Genomic DNA, 24,523 nt, shown 5'->3' with positions numbered 1-24,523 from the left:
AGTGAAAGTAGACTTCGGAACACACTTAGGTCTATGATGTGTTCCAAATGATAAGTCAAGAGACAAAAAAGGGAAGTCACTCTATTGATTTTTTTTTTAAAGAAAAGGATCCAGCATCTGGATGGCAGTAGTTTGCACCCCTCCTTTGTCTCTTCCCTTGCACTATGATGCATCATTCAAAGGTATTTATTATCCAACTGAAAAAGCTTCTTTTGTCGATTGACCCAGGTTAAGGAAAACGTGTTAGAGCTACCAAATCATGTCCTGCACTAATGTCACAAATAATTTATTTTTATAAATTATATAGTGGCAGAACACTATTTTCCAGATTGAGATGTAGATTTTTGTTTACTTTCACAGTCTTAATCACCAATCTTGATAAATTAAGGTGTCATAACAAGTGAGAATTGGATATTGCTTGATATCAACTTGAGCAATTAAAAATTATAATTTTAATATCGCAATTAATTTCAACAGGAATACGATCGTGGCTAATCAAACAAGATATACAATCGCACATGGCTTGGGATTCATTAAAATAATTTCTAATATCCATTTGACTTCAAAATGTTTTATTTTACATCAATTATATTTAAAGGTATTGCAAACGGACTTAAAATAAGTTAAATTAAATGAAAAATATTCAAAAACAGGATTTTAAAAACTTGTCTTTAGGAATTAAAAAGTAACAAGACGGTAAGTGCTGAAAAAAACAAAATTTGAAGGTGTGTGTTTGTGAGTTGAAATAAAACAGTTGTAACGGAGGGGGTCGGTGACGACACCTCCCGGGACGTGTAGCGGCCAGTACTTCGCCCCAATTCGTACATTGGGATACCTGATATCAGATTATGGCTGAACAACAAACAATTAATTAAATGAAACTATATTTTATTAACAAATGTACAGTAATTGCATGAATATTAAACAAAGTCGGATAAAACAGGAGTCAGAAAACTTTCTTAAAGGGAAACTTCGCAAAAAAATCAAAAATTGATATTATGTTCATTCTGTATAAAAATGTTCAAATTCATAGATATTAAAGTTTTATTCCGCTAGATAAGCGATCACCATCGATTTTAAATTTAGAGTATCAATTCTCCGAGATCCGCCATCTTGTCTTCTTTCCCGATGAATAAAAACGATATGTCTATAAACCACAAAGAAACAAAACTACAGTAACCGATGTAGTCGTAATTGCGTGTCGATATCTTGTCAATCGTACGGTTGTTTAATACGACTAACTAACTTGATACGGAAAATATTCTTACTTTTTTTAAATTACCATGGTCTGTTGTTTTTAAACTGTTGATATTGGAATTAGGTGAAAAGTCAAAGTTGAAATCATAAATAAGTGTTCCGTGAAAATTGTTTTCGAAAATCTAATTTGTTCATAATTCTTTAAAGTAATAAACTTTTTTCAAATATATTTTGATCTTCCCTTATCTGATCACCAGCATGGCTAAAGGTATTACTTCCAAAGGTATTGTGAGGGGTGTGAGGTGACACGTCCAGGTATTCAAGCGATTTCCTGTCGGGCTTGCAAGTTCATGCATCGTTTCACTTCTGCAGGTATTGATCAGTGTACACGGCTGATAACTTATAACTTATAACTTTCCATTTTGAACTATCAGATGTATAATATACAACTCTGTCTTACTTGTCATTACTAAACTCATACGCTTGTTTATAAATAACATTTCTGGTGTAAAGAATATAATTCATAATATATAAATAATACCCAAAAAATAAGATTTGATGAAATTAAAATCTATTTAAATATTTTTTCCAAGGGTGAATTTGGGAAAATGTAATATATAGTCATTGTCAATAGTGAAGGACAGATTGGAACAGACCAGAAATATTGATTTAAAAAAATGTACGCACTTGCCGACGATTCGTTTATACGACTGGATATAAAGTTACGGAACTATAGCGCAATTTAAAATATATACGTGTATACATTGAACATAAGAAAAAAACATATATTTTGAATAAATAGGGGTAAAAGTGTTGTAAATAGACTAGCCAACGTATGCCAACAGTATGTAATCATCGAATGTCGATAGACTACAGTTGTATACCAAAAGAAGAAGAGAACCAATTTGATTTAAATACAGGTCGATGTATAACTTTTGCTTTGGTTCATTGAAGCTGTGGACCTAGGAAAATCACAGATTTATATTTCAATAAGATTGTTCTCAAACAAAGGAAGGAATTCGTCATCACAATTGTTATATATGCCACTGGACGAACACTAATTATCCCCAGGGGATGTGAATATTTTGCTGGGAAACTTTTGAGTATCAAAGTTTCAAATTAATTTAGGGATTTATTTTCTTTCTTGGTATTCAATAACCGAAAAAAGAATAAATTACTTGTTCGCTAAATAGGGATATTCTTGTCAGATAAAAGAATTTTAGTTATATTTAAAAAATAGGGAAATATGACATTAAATTGGTTCTGTCTTTTTTTAAACATCGTTAAAACGATGTGTGTCTAAGGTGAACGCCACAAGAACCCTGTAATACTAGTACGAGAGTATAGCATGTAAACATTCCTTCTCAATAATATGGTTGTATTGGAAAACTTTTCATACAGATTGACAACTCATTGTCCGATATGCATGTAATATTTGCCACATGACGCCCATAGTTCTTTCTACCATCATCACCTTATTCCTTGATATTGCTGTAAACATCGATGGTTCACACCCAAACAAAATGGGAGTAATGAACCTTCAGAGCTTCTCCGTGTTATACACTTGTGAAATATATAGACGAAATTTCTGTATTGAAATGAATCTACATCTCACAAACAGGATTTTCAAATAACGATTTTGAGTAATCACCTTACAAACCAATATAAACGTATGGCAAGATATAACCATGAAGGAATTTAGTTTTTGTCAGAACTCATCACTATATCATAAACGTATACGTATATATATGCATACAGTTTCAAATATCAAGAACAAGCGTTCGATGTCGATAGTCTGTTCTCTAACTGTTCAGAGTTAGACATGTCACTTGTTCATTCTTGGAAGCCTTCATATTCCCCGTCTAACGATGGGAACTCTTTCTGATTGTGTTGAATATAAATGCTTGTATGGTCATTCTGTCCTTTATCTGTACAAGCGGTTGCATTTCCTCTCCTTTCCCAACAAACAAACGAACGAAACGCAACTAGTCTGATTTCTCTGGAGCTCATCCTCAATGGCTCTTATACGTCAGGAAACTTACATGTATACTAATAATGATTGTTTCATGAACAACGATGTATGAACGAACTATTATAAATTCGTCAATATCTGTAATGCATGACTAAAGTATAACTTTTATTACAACTACTGTATTACTTATTTGGATTAATGACGGCTATCATGTTCAACATTGCACAACTATTATCATAGAATTTTAAAAAAAATCCTCAAAAATCCTCAAAAGATATAATGCCTTAGCTTAGATAATTAGTATTCTTTTCACAAAAAGTTCGTGTAAATGATTGTCAAATGAAATTAATTATGTAAGAATAAAATGTTAAAAAGAAACTAAAAAAAAATTATGCATGTTGTATGTTGTATTTTTTTGTCAATTAAAAACTTTAAAATTGCAATAGTTTTATTAGCATTTAAACACAGCCAGATTTGAATACAAGTTAAGAAATTCCTGTAAAGTCAATGATATCAAACAGATGTACAATGGTATATCAAATTGGGTAATATTGCATTTAGTTTTTATTAAAGATTAAAACTACTATTTTTTGCTTCATATTTGAATCTTTACGCCAATTGCCGCTAAGAAAGTAATCAAAAATTGTTTCCTTTTATTTTTATACACTTTCGGAATTACGAATCTGAATTTTATTTTCAATTAATTTACACAATTTAATTATTGTATCTTTATTCTCATCGTGTATTTAATCTTAGTGTATTAACATCATGACAGCATATACTCTAATCCTTTCTATTTATCCTTTCCAAATAACAACATTTATACCTGTGTACGCTTGAACTCACACCTGCGGCTAAATAGCTACAAGGTAAACGAATTGACCTCAAGCCGAGAAATATACAGTGACCTTTACAAAATAATATACACACTCTGCTCACACATTAGTTGCATTGAAATGATTATCAAAACAATAACGGTAAATAGAACTGAAATATTTTCAGTTCAATATCAGTAAAAATGTTCAATAAATATTTTATGAAAAAAATCTCAACAATAATTAATTAAATTTATTCAAAAACATTTACTAGAGATAATTTTATAGGAGTTTAATTCAATCAATACAAAACGGTATATATATGCATATTCACTTTCGTTCATTCTTATATTGTGGTTTATAACTTCGACCATTCGTCAGCTGTGCGCTTTTAATTACGTATATTGTCGATAAGCTATAAGAGTTAAACAGATTTTATTTTTTCCCAGAATTCAATAAATCGGGCTAATACGTCACGACCCACTCGAGAATTCAACCAAAAAAGTTACAAATACTTGATTTTCTCCGTTATTAGAAGGAATATAAATTTAAAACTTTGCAAATGTGTTTTTTATGTTAAGATGAACATAATTAGATGATAAGTAAAAAATCGCGGAATTTCCCTTTAAATGGAGTTCAAAAATAAAGTAATTTCAAATGTAAAATGAAAAATAGAGTGTTCCCAGAGTTAGTCTTTTAAGTAAAATAAAGTAAATTTGCTTCGCGTTGTGTTATTTAAGGTAGTAAAACTTGCACCAAAAAGGGGTGACTAACTCTGGCGAACTGCACCGAAGTAGTGGCTAACTCTAGACTCGATTAGTACTAATATTCGTTCCGGCGAGTATTTGGAGGCCTGTGCAAGGCCGACTCCGACTGAATATCAAATGATATCCTAAACTTGTCATTAATCAGGAGAACTTTAACAGAAAAGGTACTGAAGAAAAGTTAAATAAATGAATATTCTTAAAACATTACAGAAACATCAAAAGTTATATACTAAAACAGTAAAATTAACAATCCTTACTTTTATCTTACTATATTTAAATCAAATTTAACTTAAAATAAACATTTAAATACTAAATAATTAATCTGTCCAAATTAAGGGGAATTAACCTAGGCATATCAAGGCACATCTATTACAATCCTCCCCCCTTAGGACAAATATTAAAGAAATTAATATTTGGGAACAGAACTATTTAAAATAGATGTGTTGAAAACAATAAACATTAACATAAATCAATGCAAATGAAATGTCAATAAATGTCTCAAAAATGTCATATTACACACAGTCCAACCATCGTAAAAGTTCCTCACGGTATAAATGTCCAGGAATAGGTGGTAAACACAAATTATAAGGTACGGTCCATAGAATATAAATATAAACGGACACAGTTATACAGCATTCAGTAAAACACAGTTCTTCAAACGGAAACGGAATGTTAATACGGATAATCTGCATGGTCCAAGTTGTACCAGGTTTAGTCCACCATTGTAGATCTCACGGAATCACGTATAACATGTGATTCCGGGTTCAAGATGATCAAACGTTGTACCAAAAAGTAAGAAAGGTGTTCTTGATAACAAGAACTGCTTACTTTATCAGGTGGTTGTCTTCACACATAAACTTTCTGCCACTCAATAGATTTCTGCCATGACTTATAAAAGTCACAAAAGGAACACCATAACCAAACTAAACAAATTTAAAACAATAAAACTTGTTCAGAAAGGTTAAAAATCCAAATAAATGAGCAAACTCATTAATAAATCTATTCAAACAAAAAACTTAGCCACAATCTAAACAAACCAACATCTAAAGAAAAACACAATCAAATCAAACAACGTTTTTGAGGGTGGTTTAGATAGCAAAACCGGCTCAGTAACGTTACCAAGAAAAACAACAAATCCAATGAAAACTTTGAAACCATACCTACTAAACAATAATATAAACTGACAAAATAAGTAAAATACAAAATATACAAATTAAAACTAATAAAACATACTATATGAAAACTTTAACTGGCTTATCCTTCAAACAAGAAAACTCATCCATGGTAGGAATCAAATAATTAGATAAACAGCTTTGCAAATCAGATGGAAATAAATTTTGAACTTTGTTGACAACTTTGCATGATTTTTTCACTTTCTTATGAAATGCAGTAGAAACTGGTTTTTCTGGTTCAACAACATGAACAGAATTGACACTTTTACAAACTTTATTGGGACAATTAGCTCTGATATGTCCAACTACCGAACAATTAAAACATTTTCTAACTTTAAACTTCTTATAAACCAGCTTTTTAAGAACTTTGACAATTTGATCAAAACCAGACTTCAAACAACTAAAATCACAGTTTTCTTCACTTTCCTTAATTTCACATTCAACAGGTTCAACTGTCAAATTAAAACATTCAAACTCTGTAGCCAAAAATATAGCATCATCAAAAATTTCAGGATGCTTAAAATGGACAAACTTTCCCATTTCCTTCTCTAACTTTCCAATAAAAAGATCAATAAAATAAGTTTGCATACTTTGAAAATTATCTGGATATGCACGATGACATAAAAGTTTGAATCTATGTCCAAAATCGAACACAGATTCATCTGACAAAATTAAACAACTATTCAGTTGAAATTTATAAAATGCTATCCTTTCCTTAGGATTAAAGCGTTGAAAAAGTAAACTTTTCAAAAAATCATAGCTTTGCAACTGAATTGGAGTAAGAAGACGTAAAATAGTTCGTGCTTCTTCTCTTAAATTTATTACTAACTGAAGAGCCATTTCAGATAAATTCCAGTTATTCCACAGACTAACTGCTTCAAATTGAATAAAATAATCTTGTACATCGGCACTAACACCGTCAAAAGTACAAGGTTTCTGTTCAAACTTTATCATTTTGAAAATCAAAAATTTAAACAAAATCAAAAATAAATGTAATAAAAATATTCAAACCAAAACTGAGGGATCAGGTATCCTGGTCACGGCACCATTTGTAACGGAGGGGGTCGGTGACGACACCTCCCGGGACGTGTAGCGGCCAGTACTTCGCCCCAATTCGTACATTGGGATACCTGATATCAGATTATGGCTGAACAACAAACAATTAATTAAATGAAACTATATTTTATTAACAAATGTACAGTAATTGCATGAATATTAAACAAAGTCGGATAAAACAGGAGTCAGAAAACTTTCTTAAATGGAGTTCAAAAATAAAGTAATTTCAAATGTAAAATGAAAAATAGAGTGTTCCCAGAGTTAGTCTTTTAAGTAAAATAAAGTAAATTTGCTTCGCGTTGTGTTATTTAAGGTAGTAAAACTTGCACCAAAAAGGGGTGACTAACTCTGGCGAACTGCACCGAAGTAGTGGCTAACTCTAGACTCGATAAGTACTAATATTAGTTCCGGCGAGTATTTGGAGGCCTGTGCAAGGCCGACTCCGACTGAATATCAAATGATATCCTAAACTTGTCATTAATCAGGAGAACTTTAACAGAAAAGGTACTGAAGAAAAGTTAAATAAATGAATATTCTTAAAACATTACAGAAACATCAAAAGTTATATACATGTACTAAAACAGTAAAATTAACAATCCTTACTTTTATCTTACTATATTTAAATCAAATTTAACTTAAAATAAACATTTAAATACTAAATAATTAATCTGTCCAAATTAAGGGGAATTAACCTAGGCATATCAAGGCACATCTATTACACAGTTAAGATCGTGTATCTGTATGTTTTAAAACAGAGGAATTAATTAATTTATAATCATTTTAAACATATGAAGTGAAATACAAATGTATTACCTGTGATGAAATGCTCGCTACATATTACTGAGTGTTTTGTTGGAACCCACGGTGTACCGTCTGGTTTGTCTCTTTTAAGTGCAGCTAACCACTTAATTTGTCTGTTAGCATTTCTTGGAAATCTAAAGAATGATAATCTTTTCAGCATCAAGTTGTGATTTTTACAGCCAACTGCACAACATGACTTGGGCATGTTTCAATTAAAATAACAATATAAGACACAGGTGCATTCACAACAAATTCTTTATTAAAAATGAGCATCTGCCCTATTATCTATACACCAAAGCTTCACCTCCTTTACATCGGAAATCGGCGTAACTAGGAAAGGGAGATTACTCGTTTTGAAAATGCCCGTATGTTCGGATAACAGAATGGCTATGTACAATGGTTGATCAGTTGATTGCTTGGTGTCAAATGCCACTCTTAGCCCTATTTATAGCTATCTCATTGCCGTCAGTTTTTTTGGGTGAGGAAGTCAGAATGCCAAGAAAGAACAACTGAACTTTGGCAAAAAAAACCTGAAAAACCTTGTCAAGTGCACCTAATGTGTGCTGTGTTCTAACTTGCAACCTCAGTATCGACAGGCTAGTACAGTGACACAGTAGTTAAACTAAATTATTCAAGTGAGTTTGAAAATCCTGAAATTAAATCACCACAAAGTGTGCTAGAAATGGTTAAAATTGAAATGAGATATCAGCGAAAATAAGTTGGTTTACCTCGATGTGGCTACACAGTTCTTAACATTAGTCTTATAGAGTTTATCCTGTAATTATTTGCATCATTAAATGGTATTGATTTTCTGTAGCAGAAATTCTACTTGCTCATCATGTTAAAATGTGTCATATATAAGTTTTGAATGTCGGTTAGGACAAATAAAAAAAAAAGATGTGTGTTTCCTATTACCCATCTTTGCTAACCAAGGGTTACGGTCCACTCCCATTCTCTTCACCCTTGGCTGATTGAGCTAACATTTGTGATACCAATGTTGCACCATCTATCGGAAGATTAAAGTCACACCCATTCCGAATACATTATTCTTGACTAATGGTAGCACTTGAACTTTTCAATTTGGAGGAAAAAACATGGTAGCTTCTAGTCTTACACACTTGGTAAAGCCAGAAACGAAAATATACGTCAACATTAATGCATTTATGCATGAAACATACACAGGAACTTCTATTAGTTGATTAAAAACATTCAAGTTGTCACTAAATATGGGTTGTATGTTTGGTGATGTAAAGACTTGTTGCACAATAAACCTGTGGCAATTGTATACAAACACTTTCTACATTTATACATGATCATGTTATAGGCACTTTTTGACTGGATGCAGCGAGTTTCTACTGCAACCAATAAAAATCCTTACCTTTTGTCATCGAAATTTTATCTCGATCTGCCAAGGGTGAAGAGAACGGGAGTGGATAGTAACCCTTGGCTAGCGAAGATGCCTATTACCATACCCTTCCTATTCTTTAAGCTTAAAAATAGCTTACCCTAAATTTTTTGTTTGTCATTTATCATAAATAAATAAAATGCATATCTTCACACTCTTCATTTATCAATAAGGACTCTTAAAGTTGGAATGTCCTTCCCATACACGCCATAAACTCAATGTAAAAAAAATGGTAAAATAAGAAAAAATATGTACCCTCTACCCTATTTTTTTCACAGATATAATAGGAAACACACATATAAAATCTTTCTGATCAGTGAAAAAAAACAAAACAATATATTCTTCTGCTTTGCAGTATATGATTGTTAATATGAACATCTATTTTTCAGTTGATGTACGCTTGCATGAACCTCTATTAACTAGGGATATAACACCTATAGATACAGAAATAGAAATGATGTCATTATGTTCTCAGTTAGATATTTTGTGTCATAAGGAACTTAAGGAGGTAATATTTAGTAGTGTCTTTACATTCAATTTATACATATCTTCACATTTTAAAAGGTACATATAGAGGAGGGGATATGGCATCTTAATCAGTGTGACAGCAAATAAGCTGAAAACATGTATATGAAAACCAGAAAAAGAAATGAATTCTAAAGTTTTCTGTAAAAATTTAATCAAATTTAGCTAAAAAATCGTCTTAGTCCAGTTTTTGTTTTTGTTTATTTGTTTGCTTTTACCAAACCACTACAACAAAAAAAGAGGTATTTTCAACATCAAATAGTTTAAACACATTAAACAAAAGGATGAGATACAAGTTTTGCAACTTTGTAATGTCTTTTTGAGAATATTAGCTAGAATTCTCCATATAAAACATGAATCTATTAATTTGTTCGGGTAAACAATGATGCATTACTCTATTGTATATGCATGTTTTTTGCACTTTTTAATGATCTTTAACAGTTTAAAAACGCAAAATTTTCTTTGGACATATATATGGGCCTAAATGCCCTAATCCTATGCATCTCATCTGGCAAAATTGTATTTTTTATCCATGAACTTTTTAAAAAAAATCCACCAAAAAAATACAAGAACCATTTCAATGCATTTGAATCAAATTAACCTACATTTAATGATATTTTTTAATTTTCCTCTGTTTGTTTTATCAATCTTGTTGCATTGATTTATTCAGTGATAATTTTATTGTGATAATAGCACTTATTGTCATAAGTTTACAATATTTCATGAAGTCAGAAAAGTAAGATTTAATAAACTTAAATATAATTCTGGAAATTGTAATTGTGTTAAAAAAGGTAAATTTAGGACTACCCTGGCATTGTTATATAATTTTATTTGATATTTACAGCAGCCTAAAGAGAAGATAGAACAAGGAAGATTCAGTAATTCTTTTACAAATAGAGGTACTATTGACTATTTCTTAATGTTGAATGAATACATTTAGTGATTGGCTAGTACCAGAAGTGTTATATTAACTTACTACTTACTGTAAGCATATTCTCTAAAGACTTTCAACTTTCATGTTTGTGCTTGTTATAGGATATTTCACCATTTAGTTCTGTTCTCTTATAGAACTTTGTTTAAAGAATTTATTGTTTTGTAGGTGGTAAAGGTACCTAGTACAAAATAATATTTTTAAAGGTAAATAAGCAAAACAAAACTTATTCTTACATTAGACAAGACACATGTATTATTAGAAACCTTCATCAGTATAAAATCTATCAAAAGGAAAAGAAAAAAATGAAGATTTCTTACTTTTGCTGTAAAATTAACATAAAAATAGAAAAACCATGGATTATCAATATTTGATTATTAAGTGTTCAATGCCATTAAAAAAAGTGTGTAAATGATAAAGATCTTCATTTAAATCATCACAATTGAATCGTTTCTTTTGTAGCTGCAGTGGTACAGGACAGAATGAATCAAGTTTTACACAAAAATGTACAAAACAGAATGTTTGTAAATGTAAGTATAAACATATTGCAAAGATTTGGAAGTAAACTTCTTAAAATGTATTTATCCTCTTTATTATTGTAGTAATATATTTTAAAAATTGTATTTTTAACTGGATTTCCAAAGGGAAAAAAATTGAGAATTAATTTGGGGATGGGAGGGCGGTCATTTTAGGTACTAGTTTTGCAAATATAATTTTCATGCAAATAAATCTGGTTTGTTGTCAATCTGACAGCCTCTTGCTGTTAACTTGTATAAAAGCTGTAAAAGATACCATATGACAAAAGGGGTCACCAGTGATTTATTTCTATGCTTTTAACATTTAGATTATATAAATCTGTGACAATTACATCAAACATTGTGTCAAAGGTTATATTGAAACAAGATAAAATAAACTTCTTATAGTAATTCATACAGTAGTGAAACAAAACTATCCTTTTTTCTAGGAATACTTGGCAGCAAAGGGTTTAGATAGATTATTTCCTAGAGCATCAGCTTTTATTTCATCACCTGTCAATCTTGTTTATTTGAACGACAAAACAAGTCTTGATGGTAAGCATAGATATGTACAAATTATTCTTTATTTCATTGGATAGAAATAATACAAGCATGTACTGTCAGTTTAAACATATTTTATTTGCCTTATAACAAATTTAATTCGATATTTCTTTATTTAGAGAAGCTGTATTCTGTTTTTGTTTTTCTACATTGGCTAGAGGTGTAGGAGAGGGTTGAGATCTCACAAAACATGTTTAACCCCGCTGTGTTTTTGCGCCTGTCCCAAGTGTGTTATATTAAGTTTTATTTATATATTTTGGAGTTAAGTATGAAGTCCATAATCACTGAACTAGTACATATTTTTGTTTAGGGGCCAGCTGAAGCACGCCTCCAAGTGCAGGATTTTCTTGCTGTATTGAAAACCCATTGGTGGTCTTTGGCTGTCTTCTGCTGTTTGGTTGGGTTGTTGAGACTCTTTGACACATTTCCCATTTCCACTCATTTTTTAGGTTATCCTTGACTTTTTCACATTTTGCTAACAACAAAGTTTTGGCAGAGAAAAAAATATAACTGTCTTGAGTATTTTGCAAAAGAGTTATAGCTGTTTGAAATTGTCCACCTTGATTATTTATTGCTTCATGTGTCACATAGAAATCAGTTGTTTTTACAACTTTTAACGAAATATAAATTAAACGAAGTTGCATCACTTTGCAATCATTTTAGCTAAACTACGTTCAACACAGTTAATGATAGTTTCATGAATAAACTTTTAACAAGGACAATTTAAACATTTGCAAAATTTAGAAAAATCTTGGATGTTATTCAAAGCCCTTCAACAGGACAAAACAGACATGTGGGATTTATATACACTCTGACTCAAAATTACACCCAGAAGGATATAAGACAATGGCTGGGCAAATTGAGATTTAGCTTGTTTGCAAAGAGTATAATAAATTGGTTTTAAAAATGATGTTTTGGAAAAAGGAGATGCTAAAATAAAAATTGACCTAAAGTAGAACCTACATGTATTGAATAAATCTTTTGTAAATTATAACTTAAAATTCAGAAAGAAAGAACAAGAGTCAAGTCCACTGAGAGTTCACAATTGAAATCAACTTGACCTCAGTTTTTCAGTTCATTGACCTTTCAGATTGTTGTTGCTAAAATAAGGCTGTCTCAGAATAAGCAATATTGTTAATACATCAAATTTTGTTTTTATGTTGTAGCATACTACGCAGATATATCTAGCTTAAATCAACTGAAATACCTTGCCCATCAGATAAATTCTGATCTGAGCAACTTATCTGAACACAAATACGTAGCTCACCAGATCTCAATATTATATGTAAGTATTTAAAGAAAAAACATGACCTCACCCTGTACATTAGGCAACTGTTTGCGAAATATGGGTTCCAAATTTGTTAATTACTGGTAAATTCAGATATTATTGCGAGGTTTTTATTATTGGGAAAAATGTAAAAGAGGTGTAAACTCAATAATTTAAACTGGCATTTTGAAATATTTTATATGAATTAAACAGGATTTTTCTCTAAATCATATAAAAATTAAAATCGCATTTAAGTCTTAAAAGACAAAATCGCAATAATAAATGCACGCAATAATTTTTATACGCATGTCAAAATTTTGACGGGACGTATTATGGTATACAAATGTCCGGTGTCCATCCATCTGTCCGTCGGTCTGTCCGTCTGTCTGTCTGTCTGGCTTAAACATGTCGCACTGTAACTTGAGAACGACTTATCCAAATTTCATGATACTTAATATAGTTGCTTCTTATGATGGTCAAATGATCTGTATACTTTTTGGTGAAAATAAGATTTAAACTTTTTGAGTTTTTGAGTTTTGACTAAAACAGGGGTGTGTTTTTTTCACATGTCGCACCGTATCTCAAAAACGATTCTTGATTATGGCTTAAAACTTTAAAGACTTCTTTGTTATATTAATCTAAAGATCTGTTTACTTTTTGGTGATGATTCAAAATTTTTATTTTTGAGTTATATTGAGTATTTTGTTAAACAGGGGAGTTTTTTAGCTCACCTGGCCCGAAGGGCCAAGTGAGCTTTTCTCATCACTTGGCGTCCGGCGTCCGTCGTCCGTCGTCCGTCGTCGTCCGTCGTCCGTCGTCGTCCGTCGTCCGTCGTCGTCGTCCGTCGTCGTTAACTTTTACAAAAATCTTCTCCTCTGAAACTACTGGCCCAAATCAAACCAAACTTGGCCACAATCATCATTGGGGTATCTAGTTTTAAAAATGTGTGGCGTGACCCGGTCAACCAACCAAGATGGCCGCCACGGCTAAAAATAGAACATAGGGGTAAAATGCAGTTTTTGGCTTATAACTAAAAAACAAAAGCATTTAGAGCAAATCTGACATGGGGTAAATATGTTTATCAGGTCAAGATCTATCTGCCCTGAAATTTTCAGATGAATCGGTCAATCGGTTGTTGGGTTGCTGCCCCTGAATTGGTAATTTTGAGGAAATTTTGTGTTTTTGGTTATTATCTTGAATATTATTATAGATAGAGATAAACTGTAAACAGCAATAATGTTCAGCAAAGTAAGATCTACAAATCAGTCAACATGACCAAAATGGTCAGTTGACCCGTTTAGGAGTTATTGCCCTTTATAGTCAATTTTTAACCATTTTTCGTTAATTAAAGTAATCTTTTACAAAAATCTTCTCCTCTGAAACTACTGGGCCAAATTAATCCAAACTTGGCCACAATCATCTTTGGGGTAGCTAGTTTAAAAAATGTGTGGCGTGACCTGGTCAACCAACCAAGATGGCCGCCACGGCTAAAAATAGAACAAAGGGGTAAAATGCAGTTTTTGGCTTATAACTCAAAAACCAAAGCATTTTGAGGAAATCTGACATGGGATAAAAATGTTTATCAGGTCAAGATCTATCTGCCCTGAAATTTTCAGATGAATCGGTCAATCGGTTGTTGGGTTGCTGCCCCTGAATTGGTAATTTTGAGGAAATTTTGGTGTTTTTGGTTATTATCTTGAATATTATTATAGATAGAGATAAACTGTAAACAGCAATAATGTTCAGCAAAGTAAGATCTACAAATAAGTCAACATGACCAAAATGGTCAGTTGACCCGTTTAGGAGTTATTGCCCTTTATAGTCAATTTTTAACCATTTTTCGTAAATTAAAGTAATCTTTTACAAAAATCTTCTCCTCTGAAACTACTGGGCCAAATTAATCCAAACTTGGCCACAATCATCTTTGGGGTATCTAGTTTAAAAAATGTGTGGCGTGACCTGGTCAACCAACCAAGATGGCCGCCACCGCTAAAAATAGAACATAGGGGTAAAATGCAGTTTTTGGCTTATAACTCAAAAACCAAAGCATTTTGAGGAAATCTGACAGGGATAAAAATGTTTATCAGGTCAAGATCTATCAGCCCTGAAATTTTCAGATGAATCGGTCAATCGGTTGTTGGGTTGCTGCCCCTGAATTGGTAATTTTGAGGAAATTTTGCTGTTTTTGGTTATTATCTTGAATATTATTATAGATAGAGATAAATTGTAAACAGCAATAATGTTCAGCAAAGTAAGATCTACAAATAAGTCAACATGACCAAAATGGTCAGTTGACCCCTTTAGGAGTTATTGCCCTTTATAGTCAATCTTTAACCATTTTTAGCTCACCTGGCCCGAAGGGCCAAGTGAGCTTTTCTCATCACTTGGCGTCCGTCGTCCGTCGTCGTCCGTCGTCCGTCGTCCGTCGTCGTCGTCGTCGTCCGTCGTCGTTAACTTTTACAAAAATCTTCTCCTCTGAAACTACTGGGCCAAATCAAACCAAACTTGGCCACAATCATCATTGGGGTATCTAGTTTAAAAAATGTGTGGCGTGACCCGGTCAACCAACCAAGATGGCCGCCACGGCTAAAAATAGAACATAGGGGTAAAATGCAGTTTTTGGCTTATAACTCAAAAACCAAAGCATTTTGAGGAAATCTGACGGGGTAAAAATGTTTATCAGGTCAAGATCTATCTGCCCTGAAATTTTCAGATGAATCGGTCAATCGGTTGTTGGGTTGCTGCCCCTGAATTGGTAATTTTGAGGAAATTTTGCTGTTTTTGGTTATTATCTTGAATATTATTATAGATAGAGATAAACTGTAAACAGCAATAATGTTCAGCAAAGTAAGATCTACAAATAAGTCAACATGACCAAAATGGTCAGTTGACCCGTTTAGGAGTTATTGCCCTTTATAGTCAATTTTAACCATTTTTCATAAATTAAATTAATCTTTTACAAAAATCTTCTCCTCTGAAACTACTGGGCCAAATTAATCCAAACTTGGCCACAATCATCTTTGGGGTATCTAGTTTAAAAAATGTGTGGCGTGACCTGGTCAACCAACCAAGATGGCCGCCACCGCTAAAAATAGAACATAGGGGTAAAATGCAGTTTTTGGCTTATAACTCAAAAACCAAAGCATTTTGAGGAAATCTGACATGGGATAAAAATGTTTATCAGGTCAAGATCTATCTGCCCTGAAATTTTCAGATGAATCGGTCAATCGGTTGTTGGGTTGCTGCCCCTGAATTGGTAATTTTGAGGAAATTTTGCTGTTTTTGGTTATTATCTTGAATATTATTATAGAAAGAGATAAATTGTAAACAGCAATAATGTTCAGCAAAGTAAGATCTACAAATAAGTCAACATGACCAAAATGGTCAGTTGACCCCTTTAGGAGTTATTGCCCTTTATAGTCAATCTTTAACCATTTTTCATAAATCTAAGTAATCTTTTACAAAATCTCCACTGAAACTACTAGGCCACAATCATCTTTGGGGTATCTAGTTTGAAAAATGTGTCCGATGACCTGGCCATTGAACCAAGATGGCCGCCACGGCTAAAAATAGAACATAGGGGTAAAATGCAGTTTTTGGCTTATAACTATGAATTCAAAGCATCTAGAGCAAATCTGACAAGAAGTTAAATTGTTAATCAAGTCAATATCTATCTGCCCTGAATTTTTCAGATGAATTGGACAACTGGTTGTTGGGTTGCTGCCCTCCAATTGGTAATTTTTAAAGAAATTTTGCCGTTTTTGGTTATCTTGAATACTATTATAGATAGCGATAAACTGTAAACAGCAATAATGTTCAGCAAAGTAAGATCTACAAATAAGTCAACATGACCTAAATGGTCAATTGACCCCTTAAGGAGTTATTGCCCTTTATAGTCAATTTTTAACAATTTTCATTAATTTGGTAAATATATGTAAATTTTTACCAAATATAGTTCTCTGTTACTAATGGGCAAAGTTCATTATAGATATAATTGTAAGAAGCAAAATCGTTCAGTAAAGTAAGAACTTCAAACACATCACCATCACCAAAATACAATTTTGTCATGAATCCATTTGTGTCCTTTGTTTAATATGCACATAGACCAAGGTGAGCGACACAGGCTCTTTAGAGCCTCTAGTTTTACATGTCACACCGTATCTCAAAAATAATTTATGATTTTTGTTTAAAACTTTACACACTTCTTTGTTATATTAATCTAAAGATGTGCATACTTTTTGGTTTTGATTCAAAATTTTATTTTAGTGATATTTAGTTTTTTGTAAAAAAAAACCAAAGTTGGAGGTTTCACATGCCCCGTCGTGCCTAAAAAAACAATATATGGTTATTGATTAAAACTTTCTCAGAAACTATTTATGTTTATTGAATTTACAGTACTCATTGTCAAGTAGAGTAAAAAAAACTAATGTATGCTTAAATCATTAAAAGCATTATTTTAGTTATGTAATATATGTTCCCTATTGGATATTTTTAAACAAGACATTAAATTCAGGTTTTTTTTTAATTAATATTCATTTAAAAAAAGGCTCCCCTAATTTTTAAATAAATTGAGAGACATAGCAAAAACCCTTAAGGTTTGATACTTGTTGAAGAATATTCCACCCAAAAGAAAATTATCATCTTTTGCTGATGCATTACTTTATGTTTTAGCAATCAGTTAATAATATCAACAACTCATACCTTGATCCATATAAGAAAAGTATAGAGGAGAATTTTAAATCCGTGAAGACAACACTCAATGAGGAGCATAAGGATGGTACAAGGAAATTATTACCAGAACAAAAAGAATGGTAAGATTCACTCAATATTTTTTATAAATATTTCAGAAAAAAATATAGCCTTTAAAAACTTCATTAATCACAATGAATTTGTAGATTTTTAACATTTATGAATATTTTAACAATGTTATATAACTTGACCAGAGGATCAATAATAGGTAAAGCAAAGAACATAAAATAACCAGGTGCTCCGCAGGGCGCAGCTTTATACGACCGCAGAGGTCGAACCCTGAACAGTTGGGGCAAGTATGGACAAAACATTCAAGCGTGATACAGCTCTGAATTTGGATTGTGATCAAATCTTTGACATTACATGGTTTTTTTTTACACAAAACAAATGTCAAGATTTTACAAATCAATTAAAGATTTCTTCTTCAAACTTTTTAAATCTAAAATTAAATAGTTGATCATGACACAGCATAGGTTTCTGACACAGAACGAATGTGGTCTAATGAACTTAAAAGTTTTTTTTTGCCTTTGAGCAATTCACTATGCTGTTGAATATTAATCCTCTCAAAAAAATGTTTGAAGAAATTTTCTTTTTATTTATGAATTCTGAAATGAGAAAAATTTAACCCCCCCCCCCCTTTTTTTTCACATCCCCGTTTCCCTTTTTCCAAAACTGATATCAATTCAAATTTCTAATGGAGTTTGCAACAATAACTACTCTTTTAAATACATCATAAAATATTAAAATGTAAAATAAAGTGCTTGTTATCACTGAATGGTAAAGATTGGTTGGTAGTAAAAGTGAATATACATTGTTTATTGTATAAAACAATAAAAAAAACTTCATCAGCAACATTTTATATTGGCAAATTTCCAATGAAGTTATTTACATAAAGTTATTGGCAAATAAAAATAGAAAATGACATCATAGTCATGTCTGGCAAATTTCCAACATATATTATCAACTATTATTCTATACAAAGAAAGATAACTCCAATTGAAAATTTATTGCTATTGCACAATATTGTGCAATTAGATTTTTCTTGCTATTGTGCAATACTGTGCAATTGAAAATTTCTTGCTATTGCACAATACTTGATATGGAATCCTGATTTGGACCAACTTGAAAACTGGACCCATAATCAAAAATCTAAGTACATATTTAGATAAAGCATATCAAATAAGCCCAAGAATTTAATTTTAGTTAAAATCAAACTTAGTTTAATTTTGGACCCTTTGGACCTTAATGTAGACCAATTTAAAAACTGGACCAAAAATTAAGAATCTACATACACAGTTAGATTTGGCATATTAAAGAACCCATTTATTCAATTTTTGATGAAATCAAACAAAGTTTAATTTTGGACCCCCATTTGGACCAACTTGAAAACTAGGCCAAAAATTAAAAATCTAAGTACATTTTTAAATTCAGCATATCAAAGAACTCCAAGGATTCAATTTTTGTTAAAATCAAACTAAGTTTAATTTTGGACCCTTTGGACCTTAATGTAGACCAATTTGAAAACGGGACCAAAAATTAAGAATCTACATACATAGTTAGATTCGGCATATCATAGAACCCCAATTATTCAATTTTTGATGAAATCACACAAAGTTCAATTTTGGACCCTTTGGGCCCCTTATTCCTAAACTGTTAGGACCAAAACTCCAAAAATCAAACCCAACCTTTCTTTTATGGTCATAAACCTTGTGTTTAAATTTCATAGATTTCTATTTACTTATACTAAAGTTATGGTGCAAAAATAAAAAATAAGGCTTATTTGGGCCCCTTTTTGGCCCCTTATTCATAAACTGTTGTGACCTCAACTCCAAAAATCAATCCCAACCTTCCTTTTGTGGTCATAAACCTTGTGTTAAAATTTCATTGATTTCTATTTACTTATACTAAAGTTATTGTGCGAAAACCAAGAATAATGCTTATTTGGGCCCTTTTTTGGCCCTTATTTCCTAAACTGATGGAACCAAAACTCCCAAAATCAATCCCAACCTTCCTTTTGTGGTCATAAACCTTGTGTCAAAATTTCATAGATTTCTATTCACTTAAACTAAAGTTATAGTGCGAAAACCAAGAAAATGCTTATTTGGGCCCTTTTTGGCCCCTAATTCCTAAAATGTTGGGACCAAAACTCCCAAAATCAATCCCAACCTTCCTTTTGTGGTCATAAACCTTGTGTTAAAATTTCATTGATTTCTATTCACTTTTACTAAAGTTGGAGTGCGAAAACTAAAAGTATTCGGACGACGACGACAACGACGCAGACGACGACGCCAACGTGATAGCAATATACAACCAAAAAATTAAAATTTTTGCGGTCGTATAAAAATAGGTACATAAAACACCTAACGGTAGTATAACAATTTACTGGATAACAAGAGTATGAACAGGGATAAACACCATTATACTTTATCAAACACCAACAGAAATCATTCTTGTTTTAGCAAGGAAGCTCAAAATATTTTAAAACTTTTACATTTTCTTCACCAACAGAAAAAAAAATTAATGAAAATTATTTTAACAAATTGTTTTTTTCAGGTTGTTACAATTAACCAGTGGAATAGCTAATTTGATCTCAAGGTTTCCCATAGAATTAACTCAAGAAATGGTACAACCTGCCTTAGTTTTGCAACAACAATCCTAACATAGGAAACAAGTCAAGAACAATGTTAATACGGACCACATGTCTTCATGAAATATATCCATCACAAAAGCATTTTTTTCACATTAGATTTTTATATGACTGCAAAAATTGAAAATTTTTTGGTCGTATATTGGTATGACATAGGCGTCTTGGTCGTTGTCGTCTTTGTCGGAAGACATTTGGTTTTCGCACTATAACTTTAGTATAAGTAAATAGAAATCTATGAAATTAAAACACAAGGTTTATGACCACAAAAGGCAGGTTGGGATTGATTTTGGGAGTTTTGGTCCCAACAGTTTAGGAATTAGGGGCCAAAAGAGTCAAAAATTAAACTTTGTTTGATTTCATCAAAAAATGAATTATTGGGGTTCTTTGATATGCCAAATCTAACCGTGTATTTAGATTTTGGATATTGGACCATAATAGGTAAACGTCCAATTTAAAAATTTTAAGTTTTTAAGTTTAAGTTCTTAGACCACATTCATTCTGTGTCAGAAACTTATGTTGTGTCAACTATTTAATCACAATCCAAATTCAGACCTGTATCAAGCTTAAATGTTGTGTCCATACTTGCCACAACTGTTCAGGGTTTCACCTCTGCTGTCCTATAAAGCTGCGCCGTAGCATCTGGTTTTTTAAAATGTTTTCCATAACAATTATGTTTACAAAATCAAAGACACTGAAAACATTGTAGTTTTTTTTCTTCTATGAAAACCCTAAGTATGAAAATTTGCTTGGCTTTCAAATGTATCTTCAATCATTTATTGTGCAATAGGGTATTATTTTTATTTTTTCACCTTTGTAACTAGGGATTTTGGGTTATTTATCGGTATATGTTTTATAAAATATGTCTAATGCAGTAAGTTTTATATAGAGGTTTGGTGCACATTGAATTTAAAGCATTAATTCATCTTCAAATGTCTTCTGAATTTTTTGAAAATGCTTAATGTATTTATGACTTACAGTTGCTAACTTCTACACCATTTGTTCTATTGTGGATAGTTTTTCATTGGCAATCACACCACATCTTCTTGTTTTTATATTTATCGCTATTTGGAAATCTGTTCTGCTTGAACTTTTGATGTCACACAACAATCACTTTTCCATTGTGTTCTCAGATATTTTCTATTTTGACATCACAATTTTACTAGAACTTTTGTAAAGTCCAATAATGGCTTACAAATAGGGATGAGGTGTATCTAATCTAAAAGCACCGTTTTCCGTTAATTAGTAAAATGGGGGGAAATCGTTACAAACATGAAATCCCAAGATCCCAAATTTAGAAAAAATTATATCCCAACATCACAAAATTCGAAAAAAGAAATCACAATCCAGAAAGGATCAATCCTGAAATCCCAAGCTTTAAAAACCTGATCCCAACGTCCCGAAAAAGGTCCTGCCCCCTCTTAAAAGACTAATTGCAGCTTATATCCAGTCATTGCATTACTTTAATTTGCCTAGGGAAACAGCTGTTATTGTACATTTAATATTTTATATTTTTGAATCTCCTGTTTTGTACTGTTAGATATCAGTTAATGGATGTTGTATGACACAGCAATTAATCGTAAAAATCATTTTGCCTTGGAGAGGTGTAAATTAGGCAGAGGTCAGGATTAGGTGTTCTTATTTTCTCTAAATTTATAACTTAATTATTCTTATGTTTTATTGTATCATATTTTCATGTTCCATTATATTGAGAAAGATCTTTCTTACATTTGTCTATGCACATTATAGATTTGTATATGTCTGTTACATTGTTCACAATTTTCTTTGGAAATCAAAGGCAAACATTTGATATAGCATGACACTTTCATTGTAAAGCTAAGCTAAAGTATGTGATAATACCTTAAAAAATCAGTTTATTGTCAAAAAGCATAACAAAATGGATATTTTGAATGTTGAATATATGTTACTGTAAACCAACTTATTTTTTTTGGGATACTGTATTTCGCGTTAAGTCCTTTCATGACAATTTCATGGCCATTTAATTTTGCAATTTTCAAATTTAATTCTATAAGGAAAGATTCAAGTTTTACAAGTTCTTGACGATTTATATTGACGTTCTGTTACTACTCGCGAAGGTCCCGAAAAATAAATCGCTTGCTAAAATTAGTTGGTTTACAGTATAGTGGTAGATTGTCAATTATCATTATGATCATTCTGAGTAGTTTATATGTTTATCATTTGGTGCAACTATAACAGCTAGTAACTTTATTTGGGGATATTTTTGTTTGTTTTTGTTTGTGAATAAAATTATTTGTTTATTTTGACTTTTTATTTATTAGTGAAATTATTCTGTATTATCCTATCATTTCATGCTCTCCCTGAATGCACTTTTTTTATTATCTTGTTTGGAATTATGAATACAATATCAACCAAACTTAACAGGAATAATATGTATGGAAGATCTCTAAAAAAAAATTATTTCAATTTGGCATAAAAACATGTAATGGTACCAGAAGAAATGATTGATTCTAATTACTGGTTCAATGTATTCTATTCCAAAAATGTAACATGCAAAATTCAACTTTATAGGATTGATGACTCCAAGGAACTCATGATTTTGTATTGAAAAGTCAGCATACATGTTGGGAATAATTCTATATATGTTCCGATATATTTTTCGAAATTATGTCATATTCTACTTTTAAAACGTCTACCAAATTAGCCAAGAATAATGCATTGACATTCATTTATAGAAGTATAAACTGTATAATATATCATTTATTTTTTTTATGCAAAAATTGTTGTCATCAGAGACAAATCTATACTCTAATTGGTCAATCTTGTCTTCAACTAGCTACAAAGTAAAATATTTTGAACTTTTTAAAAATGATGATAGGAAGACTGTACACATGATTCCTCATTTGTGGCTGATCAATAGACAAAGGACTTGACTAAATATGTATCAAAATAGTGGAAGCAGGAAGGTCCTTTATATAAACACAAGTGTTTTTTTTTAGGAAGTATCAAGACAAATAATAGGGTTGGACCAGATGTGGTATGATTGCCAATGAGACAACTCTCCACAAGAGACCAAATAACACAGACATTACTAGTTATAGGTCTCTACAGCCTTCAACAATGAGTAAAACCAATATCTCAGTCAGCTATGAAAGGCTTGTAATAGTTACTAGACTGGCTTTTCACATATGGGACGCAGGTAAAAACAAGACATGAGAAGATATCCTAGATTCTGATTACATAACATACCTATTGAATACAGTGGAGTTTTTAGGGCATCATAACTTTCTTTTGGAACCCTATTGTAGTCCACCACAAATCAGGTTTTAATCGGAATCAAGTACAGCTTGAAAGAAACCATTTATATATTTATCATGTGCTTCTTTATCAAAATTATAAAGTTCTGAAGAAAATTGGATTCAAAGTCCTGAAGAAAAAAAATGCTCTTGAACTGCCAATTCAGCAATGAGACTTCATTTCATTGTCTTTTGCCCTATCAGATTTTCTAAATGAAAATTATAAAAGTGTACACACTGAAAGGTCTTGCTTACTTTCCTGATCATGTTTGAATTCATATGGCATGTACACCTTATAATCCTTCCATGCACCAAAATTGTTGACCTAGTGCTAACATTATCTGAGAAATAGACCTTACCCACAAAAACTTAAAATTAACCAATAAATTGATAAGATGAGGCCTGAGGTTCAGATGGTCAAGTACACCGTACAATCATAAACCAACAAAATTTGACCTATTACTTATAGAATCTGAGGTATGGACTTCACTACAAAACTTAATCTTGATCACTAATCCATAAAATGAGGTCATAATTGGACAAACCATATTCAACAGACTTGAAGACTTTGCAAGGATACCATATAATATACCAAGTAGACATTGTAGTTCTATTACTCATCATAAGTGAGCAATTCATGTTTTAATAATAACATTAGATGTATGTTTCATTATAATATTTTATTCTGATTGGCTAACTGCACATCACATGTTATTCCGTAAGCAGTTGCATTGCTCAATACAACTTTTCACTCATGATAACATGTGCTCCAACAATAAAGTGCACAGGTGAATTAAATAATAAAATATATAAAATTCGTGTGTTCATGATCATAGCTAAAAAATGTAATTATAAGTATTGAATGCTTCTT

The 24,523-nt window shown here is 31.6% G+C and overlaps 1 protein-coding gene across 2 annotated transcripts; it reads left to right on the top strand.

Annotated features, from left to right (window-relative positions):
- Positions 1 to 46: 46 nt before the first annotated feature.
- On the top strand, positions 47 to 22,656 carry LOC139516802 (uncharacterized). 2 transcript variants are annotated; one of them, XM_071307118.1, is made up of 8 exons: positions 47 to 182; positions 9,575 to 9,693; positions 10,555 to 10,609; positions 11,104 to 11,171; positions 11,606 to 11,711; positions 12,884 to 13,002; positions 17,656 to 17,795; positions 20,287 to 22,656. In XM_071307118.1, exons 1-8 carry the CDS (start codon positions 122 to 124, stop codon positions 20,390 to 20,392), a joined length of 774 nt encoding a protein of 257 aa, XP_071163219.1. In that variant the 5' UTR covers positions 47 to 121; the 3' UTR covers positions 20,393 to 22,656. The 2 variants fall into 2 exon arrangements, with proteins under 2 accessions (XP_071163219.1, XP_071163220.1); XM_071307119.1 differs by lacking the exon at positions 47 to 182 and adding an exon at positions 8,249 to 8,415.
- Positions 22,657 to 24,523: the final 1,867 nt, after the last annotated feature.

Source organism: Mytilus edulis, chromosome 3, assembly GCF_963676685.1.
Source record: "Mytilus edulis chromosome 3, xbMytEdul2.2, whole genome shotgun sequence".
NCBI classification, from domain to species: Eukaryota; Metazoa; Mollusca; class Bivalvia; order Mytilida; family Mytilidae; genus Mytilus; species Mytilus edulis.
Note: the sequence above shows the minus strand (reverse complement) of the source record. Positions and strands in the feature narration are given on the sequence as shown.

Bases quoted from the DNA above. Each gene is read 5' to 3' on its own strand.
- LOC139516802 (XM_071307118.1), top strand. From the start codon at position 122: ATGGCAGTAGTTTGCACCCCTCCTTTGTCTCTTCCCTTGCACTATGAT. The intron at 9,694-10,554 runs GTAATATTTAGT...TGATATTTACAG, and splicing joins GTCATAAGGAACTTAAGGAG to CAGCCTAAAGAGAAGATAGA. The intron at 11,172-11,605 runs GTAAGTATAAAC...CCTTTTTTCTAG, and splicing joins AAAACAGAATGTTTGTAAAT to GAATACTTGGCAGCAAAGGG.